This window comes from Hipposideros armiger, unplaced genomic scaffold (genome assembly GCF_001890085.2).
Source record: "Hipposideros armiger isolate ML-2016 unplaced genomic scaffold, ASM189008v1 scaffold_838, whole genome shotgun sequence".
NCBI lineage: Eukaryota > Metazoa > Chordata > Mammalia > Chiroptera > Hipposideridae > Hipposideros > Hipposideros armiger.
In genome coordinates this window covers 319,026-330,226 of record NW_017732188.1, presented here as the reverse complement: position 1 = coordinate 330,226, position 11,201 = coordinate 319,026, and the positions used below count along the sequence as shown (strand labels likewise).

Genomic DNA, 11,201 nt, shown 5'->3' with positions numbered 1-11,201 from the left:
TAATTAATATTATGAACTAATGGAAGAAAACACACAGCAAGAGCCAGGTTTTTTTGTTTTGTTTTGTTTTTTTGCGTGGAGGAGCATATGAAGTAATGAAATGTTCCAAATGAGAAGCAATGTTTATAAACTGTGCACAGCGTGATTTTGATATATAGCTGAAGATTGTAGGAATATGTTTTAATAGGAGCATGACACAACTGCAGTAAGTCATTTTTCTCTTTCCATTGTCTTTTTGAAAGGTTGGCTACTATCGACACCACAATTTTGTAACAATAAAAACGTTGAGCCATACCTTGAGTTGTCTGGATAGAGTAAAAAAAACTAAGTTAAATATTTACATTGTCATCTTGTTATTTCCAGAAGCTATATGTATGAGAAGTAATCATAAAGAAAATGGAACTATAGAACAATAAAGTCAAAGGGCCCTAGACATCAGTAACAACTTCCAGTTTCATTTGCCAGTGGGTATGATGGTTAATTTTATGTGTTCACTTGGCTCAGCTATGGTACCCAGTGGTTTGGTCAAACGCTGCTCTAGATGTTGCTGTGAAAGTAGTTGTGGATATGATTAGTATGTACAATTATTTGAGTAAAGCAGATTACTTTCTCTAATGTAGGTGGGCCTTGTCCAATCAGTTGAAGGCCTTAAGAGCAAAGACAGGTTTCCTGAAGAAGAATTGTGCTTCAAGACAGAAACATAGAAATCCTACCTGAGTTCCCAGCCTGTTGGTCTGCCTTTTGAATTTGCCAGTTCTCACAATCACATGAGCCAGTTCCTTAAAAACTCTCTCTTCTCTCTATATTATCTATAGATAGATGATAGATGATAGATAATAGATAGATAGATAGATAGGTTGATAGATAGATCTGATTCTGTTTCTCTGAAAAAAACCCTGAGTAATACAATGAGCAAACTAAAACCCAGAGAAATTACATGATTTTCTGATTTTCTTTTCTTTTTTCTTTTTTAAAGATTTTATTGGGGAATTGGGGGAGGGGAACAGCGCTGGGGAATCGGGGGAAGGGGAACAGACAAGTTGCTGTCCTTTTGTTCTTCAGTCTAGTTGTGGAGGACATTGTTTCACTGGCCCATGTTGGTATTATCATTGCGCTCTTCCAGGGTGAGGCAGATCGGTCGCCGGCTTCTGGATGGCCGCTCACTGTGGCTGCTGGCTACACAGGGTAGCCCATGGCAACCCAGTGCAGCAGGGGCTGCAGCCTACGCCATTGCCGGGGACTCCCAGCAGCCCAGCTCCAGGTTGAATTGTTGTTCACCATCTTAGCTGTAGAGGGCAGTGTCACTGGCCCTCATGTGGGATCTGAGACTGGGCCCTGCTGCTCAGAGCTGGCATCCCAAGCCAGCTCTTAACCAATGCGCCGGCCCATGGTTTTCTTAATACAATTTAGTAAGTGGTGGCAGAGCTGATAGTAGAAAGATGGGGAAACTGGGTCATAAAATTGCCTAAAATATTGATTATACATCTGGGAAAGAAATTCAGAACTATCAAATGCCAGCCCTTTCTTTTCTAGTGAATTACATGTGGAGACATGTAAAATTTTGTGCAAAAACCAATACATGAAAAATTCTGACAATCAAAGAAGATAAAACAAGAGAGGGGTTATTTGTTTGCTTTACTAAAAGATACAGTGTACGATTCTTTATAGTGGCAACTTTCCTCTACATTTAAGGTGCTTTCAGTTTTTTGAAATGCTCTGTAATCTTTTAGAGACACACAAGTTCAACACACTTGAATAGACATGTTTTAAAAGTGTATCTTATCAAAAAATATGCCCAAGAGTCAACAATGATTCCATCCTCTTGAAAATGAATATTTTATAAGAATAGAAAAGGCAAAGAGAGGGAAATACACATATGCTGTTGTTTTAATCAACATAAAACCTCACATTTTGTATGATGCTTTGCTGATAACAAAGCTCTTTCCTATACATGCTTTCCTGGAGGCTTCACTGCAAATCTCTGAGTTACTATCACCATTTTATAGTGGAAACAGATAGGTTTGGCAGAGACTAGAAGACTTGCCCAAACTCCTCAGAGTCAGAGCAGCTGATTTCCAGATCTGAGCTCTCATTGCCCTCCCGTGATGCCCACAGAGCACCAACATTGGCCAGAAGGGTAGTGTTTGTAGGTCTCTTGACCAAGAATCTTATGGTGAGCTAAATTCTCACTCTCATCAAAAGGATATGTGCATTCCACTGTACTAGCAAGAGTGTTTAGATTTACTTTGGGGAAAAAAAAATCCCAGTACATCTTTCTTATTCTTAAAGTAACCCTACCATGTCCTCTTGAAGCTGAGAATTGATTCTGTGGGAGAATGGAGCACGTGATCACAAGGATAAGGCATTATCTCTCCTTTTGCCATCTTTCCCATAGTGCTTCCTACCTGTAACATTCTTTGGACTCTGCATCCTTGTACAATAAGCAAGCTTCAGTTGTTTTTAATGCTATATGGTTTACTTAAATGAAATAATCATTCCCATGTTTTACAGTTCTTGCTCCTACCTTGGTTTTTCATTTCCCTAACCTTTTACTTTAGGAGTACCATTATGCATCTACATTCTCTGGGTTGCAAAGACCCAGCACATTTTCAGTCCATCACTTATCGTTCCTCCTTGGGCCACTCCTGGATTCATCACATTTGTAAGACTTGGTTTCTCTCCTCTTTCTCATCCGAGAGGAGGTGGACCAAGACAATTCTTTGGAGGCTCAGCAAGTGATTTCTCTTGGAGAAGCGCATCCTTCTAGTCTGCCAAGGAATGAAAATTCAGACAATCACATAGATCATTTTGAATGGTGCCAAATAAATTCCACCAGATGCCACTGGTTATAATTACAGCCTGTCACTGGGAAACGTGAATTTATTCTAGCATCAAAGTTCGGTCTTTGATCCAGGAAAATGGCACAGAGAGGACGCAGGCAGCTTTCTCCGTCGAAATAACATAGATTTCTCAGAATCCAGGAAATGAAGTGCTTCTTTACCTCGAAATGTCTGGAACAGGATGCAAGGGATTAAATAGGAACCACCTAATATATGGACTGCCTTTTGCTGAGAGAACACTTGTCAACTACTCCAAAAATTAGGTAAAGTGCTGAGTGAAGACCACCATTTTGTTACAAGCAGGCCTGTGGGCTCCAGCTGGGGAAACACATAACCTGTTGTAGCTTACAAGAAAGGAAAGCTCTGGTAAGAAGGTGAAGTCCTGAAAGGCAATATGTGAGAGTCTGCCCTCCAGGAGGTGATAGCATCCCAAAGTCTCCTAAGATATTAGGTTCAACCACAAGACCAGACTGTCTTTTATACAAACAAAGCTAGGTAGTCACATCAAAGGGCCGAGCAAGACCAAATTTAGTAATCATTTAAAAAGAGTAACAAGAAGCAGCCTAGGAACGCTGCAAGAATGGCGAGAAAAGGCAGAGACGCATAGGACGGATGAGACGGGAGGAGGGAGTCGGTGAGGGAGGGGGGAGAGGAGAAATCTCAGCGCGGACGTCAGGAACAAAAGCTCCGGTGGGGTCTGGCGGAGGCACTAAGGGAGCATGGGCTGTTTTAAATAATTATTAACAGTAGCGTGTGTCTGCGCCATCCTGTGGGTGTGGCGCAGAGCGGAGTGTAAACTCGAGCGGGGCTGGAGCAAACATCAGATTTGCAGCAGCAGCCTGCCATCCTGCCCGAGGAGCGCGGGGACCAGCGCGCGGCACGCCGACCGGCACCATGGCCTCGTCTCAAGGGAAGAGCGAGCTGAAAATCGCCGACTGGATGGCAACGCTACCGGAGAGCATCCACGGCATCCCCCTCACCAATTTAGCCATCCCAGGTAGGCGCGCTGAGGCGGCGGACCCGGCGCTCGGGTCCCGCTCCACCCGCCCCGCCCTGCTTTATCTGCCACTAAAGTGGTAACTTGCCAAGATGCCCGCAGGAGGGAAACTCGTCTTCAGGGGTGGGTCTCGGTCCTGGGGAGCGCGTGCCCGGGAGCCTCGGGCCTTCTGGCCTTTTCCAAACCTCTGGGGACCGTGGCGTGGGGAGTCAAGGTGACTGCTTTTCACCGGGCTTTGGAAGCAGGCTCTCTGAGAGGGCTGGGGCAAGGGAAAGGCTTGACTCTCGGATGCAGCCTGCTGTCCCCTCCCTCGGTTTTCTCCGCAGACTTGTGGGGTGGGGGCTTCTGGATCTGTGGGGCGACCGTGCGCGGTAAGCGCGAGCTGGGGTCCTAAGGGCTTGGTTTCAGCTCTTGGACCTCCGATCCCATCCCTGTCACGGAATCCAGCGGGTTTGGTAGATACCTCGGTTTGAACCTGCTTCAGTCAATAATAGTCGTCCCCGGTCTCCTTTAAAGAAACAAAGCGCTCGCTTCCCCAAGAGTGATGAAAGTTGAGGGAAGGGCAGCGGCGCGATCGCTGCCCTTGACTGGAAGCTGAAGGGGGCGAGGGACGGAGGGCACCGTTTCGTAGTCCGCGTGGACCCGGAGGGCCAGGCCGGGTGGCCACTGTCTGGATTCTGGTCCGAGCGCTGTTAGCCACGAATAGCGCCCGAGTCAGGAAAACGAACCCTTGCGGACGGTGCGTGTGTTGCTCGGGACAGACCCGGGCAGGGGAACTGCGTGATCAGGTGCGGAGGGCCAGGATGAACAGGCAAACCCTAGGGAAAAGGTGATTGCGATGGTGACCAGACAGCCTAGAAGAAAGGAAGTCTGGGCAAAGCGAGTAAGAGACGGGAGGCATCCAGAGTCTTCAGCATATGGCGCGCGACTTGGACCCGAGGACTGGGCAGGTTTTGGGGTCAGGCGCGCGCAGCAGCCCCTCGCTCAGGTGTGCTTGAGAGAGGACGTTTCAGGACAGAGTACCACAGCGACAGCTGGGACACGGCCTTACTTCCTTACCAATTTGACTTTTCACTTGGGTTGAGGGAGCAGACCCCTGATCCTTGCAGGACCAGGATAAAGGGCGAATGACCGACAGGTAGTCCACCCTTGCCCCTAGCTGACCCGGGTTATCAAGTTCAGACTTTCGGTCTACCTCCTCTTGATTTGCCCCATCCAGCGCCCCCTCTCAGCTTTTTGGGGGAAACATAATTACAAAAAGTAAAATAAAAAATAAAAAGCAAAAGAAGGGTTCTCTTGAAAATCCCAACAGGCTCTAACCAGCAGAGCTGGAATTGATCGGTAACTCAAATCAGTGGTCCTTAATCAAGTGGATGTTTGGTGGCTCTGATAGGCATAGGCTAGCTACACTCGAAGCGCCAACCTCGGAAGGGAAGAGCTTGTCTCCTTTTGCCCATCTTCAAGAGGCGGCTTCCCAAGAGCCCGGGTATCTCCAAGGACAAGAACAGCTCAGCTTCTCCACCCTACGTTTACCCCGCCGCCTGGGTGACCCTGGGGATTGCTCTTTTGAAGGAGACAGTACAAAGTACACAACTTTGTTGGCAAAATTCCACTCTCACTTCCACAGCAGTTCCTAGTCTCTTTTTCCCCCCTTCCTTTTTCTATGTTTTTTTTTTTAGTTACTTTCACATGGTCTCACCTGAGCATTTCTGCAAATGTAGAAGGTAAGAAAGACAAGGACCCTGATGCCAGCCTTCTGATAAGTCCAGAGACACAGAGATGCTAAAAGCCTAAGTTCACACTGCTAGTTCTGAGGAATGGTGTGATACCCTGTCTGAATCTACCTTATATTTCTGTAATAGTTCACTTTTGAAAGCCCTATTCTGCACATCAGGTCACATAGTCCTTCCCATACCTTGTGAAGCAGGCATTGCCGGTACTATTAACTCCATTTCACAAATGTAAAAATTGCAGCTCGGTGAAGACAACTGACCTATCAGTTCAGTGATCTGACCCCTAAAGCAGTTCTTAGGGAAGATCTCTTAGGATTTTGGAGTGGAGTGGAGGCGGGTGGTGGAAATGCTTTGAAGTTCTTATCTGGATAATTCAGCAGCAACAAGTAGAACCAGATTGAAGGGACAAGGAAATATGCATTAGCAGGAGCAGGGCAAATTTCCTTTCCTCCCCATGGAATACATTGAAAACCTGAGATCGGAGACTTTGATATTCTGGTTGTCTTAGAGTAGAGACGTAAAGATGATGGCTTTGGATCCAGTGGGAATTTCCACTGGTTTCCTAACCCCTCTTATTATTATACTAAGTGGATCCCCTGCAAAGCCTCCCATTCTCACTCCCCAATACTTCTGAGAAAAAAAAAACCCAAAACCTATTTCTCCAAATCTATACCCCCGAATTCCTCCATGACTCTGTAATGTAGATTTGGTAGATCCATACATATAAATCCAGGTTTAAAAATGGGTTTTGGCATCTTTCTATATTACTCAACTGTGAAAATTTTTGGAGGAAAAAAAGACATTTAAACTTTGATAGTCAGAGACGACTAATTGGAGACTATTAAACACTAATGGAATAATTGCCTTAAAATCATGCTAATAGCTTCCTGGCTGCTACATGTTTACTTGGCCAGTTGCTACAGCTTGAATTAAGTAATTATCTCCACCATTTAAAACCACTCCTGATGCACTACACAAGTGTTCCTGTGGAAGGGAACCTCTGCTAGGTCGTCCTCAAAGCTTCAGGTTTTCTTAGGTGATGCAACTGGAGAGTGAAGAACTGCCTAATTGCGAAGCCACCCAGTCGGGGAAGGTAAACCAGATTACCCAGGGCTAGCGAAAAGAACAACTGTCAGGCGTGTGATATTCCCTACTATGAGAGCACTTCTGGTATCTCTGAACATTTGTCAGTGTCTGCGTCTTGAATGCTTTCAGAACCAAATCATTCAGTGACTGTTCTGCATTTAAATGGCCTCATGATTTGGTATTGACTGGCCGAAGGAATTAAGTTAATAATTGATATTAATAGTTTTACTTTCAATTTATCTTTCAAAGGAATGGTGCTTTCAGAACACATTGACAATTAATCAGATTTCAGTCTAATTTATCATTTCTTCCCCTCTCTGATGACACCAAACTAAGTTGTCATTCATACATGTTTGTTTAACAATACCCTGGCATTTTGGGTTATGAATGATGCTGTCTCTCACCACAAACAAGTGAGAGAATATAGACAGGATGGAAGCATGAAGACAAAGTGTAAAATTCAGGGAAAGGTGAGTCTGATGAATTTCTGGCATCTTTGAAGCAGAGTTTTTAATTCTATAATCATGGTGCCTCCAGAACCGTTGTAAAGAGATCCATCATGGGGGCAAGCAAGCTGTTGCTTAACCTGGGTAAGGTGTCAGTGACCTTGGTCTAGGACATGGAGTCATTCTATCCCAAACTTAAATGATCAAGAAGGGTTTCTATTCCATGGCAGGGACCTGCTATGCCATTTCTGATATGCGATGAAAGTCTTCTTCATATAGTATAGTAAATGACCATGTGACAATGAAAGCTTGGCCAAAATCTTGTGGGACTGGGACCTCAGAGAGGGTGTATGTTTTCTTGATGTTGGAGGAGTTCATTGAGAGGATGTGACCTCCGGTTGACCCTCAAGCTGAACCCAGGCAATTGGAAACTTCTTACCTGCTGCCCGTCTTTGGAATGAATGTATGTTCTGCCCACGTTCCCACAGCCATGGCCGTTTTCAAGGACATAGCCTTGAGAAAGCAATGTGTTGTTGAGGCCATTCGGACGGTGTATGTGACTGGACCCAGTTAAGACCTCTCTACAAACTTCTGAGAATCTGTCAGGCTGGTGTGGAGATCTCATCTTGTGGTCACCCAAGACAAGCCTTTTCTGTTAAGTTCCCTTGCTTATTAAACCTGCCACCTATGAATCTGGCGTGGCCCGCCTCTTTCTTCGATCTCTCTTTGCTCTCGCTGTACCACAGCCAATTTGTGAACTGACACTTGAACAGGAATTGTTGATTACACTTTAGATAAAGAACACAGAAATGCTTTAGAAATCAATAATTGTACCTGTCAATTTTGTTCATTTCTTACAGAAAATGCCAACACCGATGAAAAAACACCGTTTTACTTCAGGAAACTAGATGTTCATACAGCTCTGATTTCTGTGTTCTTGTGTCTGCTTTTATTAGTTTTTAATTTCTTCCCTTTCAGCAATATCTTCTTCTTGTTGCCAGTGTTCCTAGAGCCAGCTGTCTTCCTTTTTCCTGGTAATTTACTATTTCTATTTTGATTGGGATAAGACAATCCACAAGACAAATCTGGGTCTGTGTCTAATTGTACAGATTTCTTTTAAAAAGCAGGGTTTTTTTTTCCATCTTTTTAGTTAGGATAGTGATATGGAAGTTAGTCTTTCAAAGCAATCAAAACGCAGCAAAATTGTTTAGGATGAATATATCTTTTGGGTTGCCTTTCCAATTCCCATTTTTGTTTTTGATTTTGCTAAAGAGGAAAAACTGAAGAATATCTAGAACATAATTTATTCTACTAGGACTTTTTCTTGATGAGTGGAACTGAATCACCAACAATATATTATTAATCAACACAAAGTAATACTTATGTCATTTTACCATTCACAGAATGTTTTCTCATGTATGCAAGTACTTTTCACATGTTCTTTCAATAATATTCTAAGGCCTTGCTACTCCAAGTTGGTCCAGGGACCAGCAGCATCAGTGTACATGGGAGATTGGTAGAAATGCAGCATCTCAGAGACCACCCCTCATACTGATTTAAGCATAATCTGCATTTTAACAAGATCACCAGGTGATTTATACGCACATTTAAAATTTGAGATATACTGCTTTAGAGTGTCTCTCAGGGGATCCTTTATGTAAGTGGCAGAGCCAAATTTAAATATACATCTTTGACTAAGCTTTTTCTATTGGACCATGCAGGCCATCTATGTATGAGTGTTCAAATTATGGAAGCTGCTGATGCCAGGCTCTGCTCCTACTGACCCTGTCTGCCATCACTGTTGAGCAGTGAGTGCCAACACTGCCAAAACCTTTCAATCTTGCCCAGTATGATGTCAACAAAAGAGCTCTTTGAATGTATATTGATTCTTTTGTTGTTGGCTCCTTGTTCTAAGACTCAAGTATAGTTTATGAGGGCTGGGCAGTGGACAGTATGTAGGATAGATTTTATTCTATACTCTGCATCATTCTCAGTGTTAACTCTCTTTGTGTGTACATGTGCATGTGTATGTGTAAGTGTACATGCATAGTGTGTATCGCCTTTCTCTTAAGATACCTTCTTTTCCAAGAAGCTTCTGGATTTTTCCTGTAAGTAGACACCTGGTGGGTGCTACCTAATTAATCTTTCCTTCTGACAGGTCCAGAGTAGGAATACAGCTGGGGTCTGTATTGTTCCCAGTGAGCAGCCTGAGACAATGTAAACAGAAACAAATATTCTGATATACTTAAAGTAATCCCTAATAGTTCTATTGTTTTAAAGCACATTAGTAGAGTAATTGCTCTGAGTCTTCAAGAAAAGATTAAATTTCTCTCTCTCTCTCTCTCTCTCTCTCTCTCTCTCTCTCTCTCTCTCTCTCACACACACACACACACACACACACACACACGGACTCACAGGTATGCATACATTTTAATTTTTGTTAGTTAAAGGGGTCAGCTCTGTTGATCTGGAAATTTTGCCTATTACCACCAATAAGGTTGCCTCTTACAAGGATTAGTTTTTGGAAACCGAAGACTATGTCACCTTGATGAGCATTCAAAGAACTCCTAGAATTCAAATCATGGGATTTGATATCCTTAAGAGGCTTATATATTCTCTTAACTCTCTTTGTCTGACTAGTATTACAATCAGCCTCAGAAGATTGGGGGCCAGAAAAATATCAAAATCATATATTCCAGAAGGCAGGGGAAAGTGAGAGAGAAGTCTACCATGGTTCAGACAGAATTCTGCCACCAGAAGCTTTCCATAGCACCATATGCTCTTATCGTCCTTTATTAAGAGAGGAAGATGGGTCAGGAGGAGATGGTTAAACATTCTTGAGAAGCAGCCAGGATTAGTCACCTCCAGAGATTAGGTACTGAAACAGATGGCCCATTAAGATTTGTTAGATGTGCTCTTGTTGTGTTCCTATATTTTATTACAGATCTTGAGAGTGGACAGCTCTCATACCACTATACCTTAAATGCCAGCTAATATTATGTTTCACATAGAAGAAGTCTTCCTGTGAGTTAATTTTTATGAAGCAGCCATGTTTATCTTTAGTCAACATTATAAATGATGGCTGTGTTCCTTCATTCACTTGAAGAGATTTTATTTCATGAAGGAAAGTGGACTATGATGAATGGCAATCTTAGTTGCCCACTAGGTTTTTCTGGAGGCCCCTCTGGCTTGCTGGGTGGTGAAGAGGTAGGTGCACATGAAGGAGTCCTGATGGGCAAATGGGAACTTACCTCAGTGCTAGTCCCAGGCCATACTCCCCTGTCGCCATAGAAGGAGGACGAGGGCTACCTTAGCACGGAGTTAGCCCTAAACATATTCCTGCCATGACCTGCCCTGGGCTTTTCTCAGTAAAGAAAGATGGTTCGGGGATGTAAAAATCTTGCCTTAAAAGTTGCTGGATGGGAAGGCTGCTGAACTGTCGAGTTTTGTTCAGTTTTTACCCACCACCTTGTATCTTCATTTCTCTTTGTATCAGCTCAAATTCCTTGGGTCCAGAATTAGAGTCCCATTCTTGAAAGTGTCCTTAACTCTACTGTCTGACTCTTTCCTGTTCTGCTTATCTGGAAAAACTCCAACTCAGTTAAACTCAATGTTCTACCTATTCCAATCCCAGAAAACTTCAGTAGCTAAACATTGCTGGAGAAACTTACACAGCCTGGATGCCTTTGACTCATGAGAAATTTCTGACCATGAATCTTACTGTACATCCCTAGTAAGTTTATTTTCCTATTCCCTGAGATGATAATTTCATATCTCTTCTTGATCCTCAAACCATCATCTCCTTCCCACCTAACTCTAAGCTTATGATCTCACCTTTTATTTTATAGAGAAAAAATAGACATGATCTTCCTGTTTCTCGCCCTTAACTCACCAACCCACCTGCATCTACTTCTCCATTTTCTTTAGGTGAGAGGAAGACATGGACCTACTCATGCGCAAGCCCAGCCCCTCCACTTGTGGCCTGGAAAACCATGCACTCAAGTCTCCTCCAAGTTTACTCCCACATTTATCATTTTTTTTCTACCTCTATTGAGTCATTTTAGTCAATACACAGACATACATTAATATTATTCCTTTA

General features: G+C 43.4%; 1 protein-coding gene across 1 annotated transcript in view; it reads left to right on the top strand.

Annotated features, from left to right (window-relative positions):
* Positions 1–1,324: 1,324 nt before the first annotated feature.
* The window catches only part of PLCXD3 (phosphatidylinositol specific phospholipase C X domain containing 3), a 151,678-nt gene continuing 141,801 nt past the window's right edge, over positions 1,325–11,201 (top strand). The window contains exon 1 of the mRNA XM_019629327.1: positions 1,325–3,837. Within this exon, the coding sequence (XP_019484872.1) occupies positions 3,735–3,837 (103 nt within the window). The 5' untranslated portion in view covers positions 1,325–3,734. The remainder of the gene's footprint in view (positions 3,838–11,201) is intronic.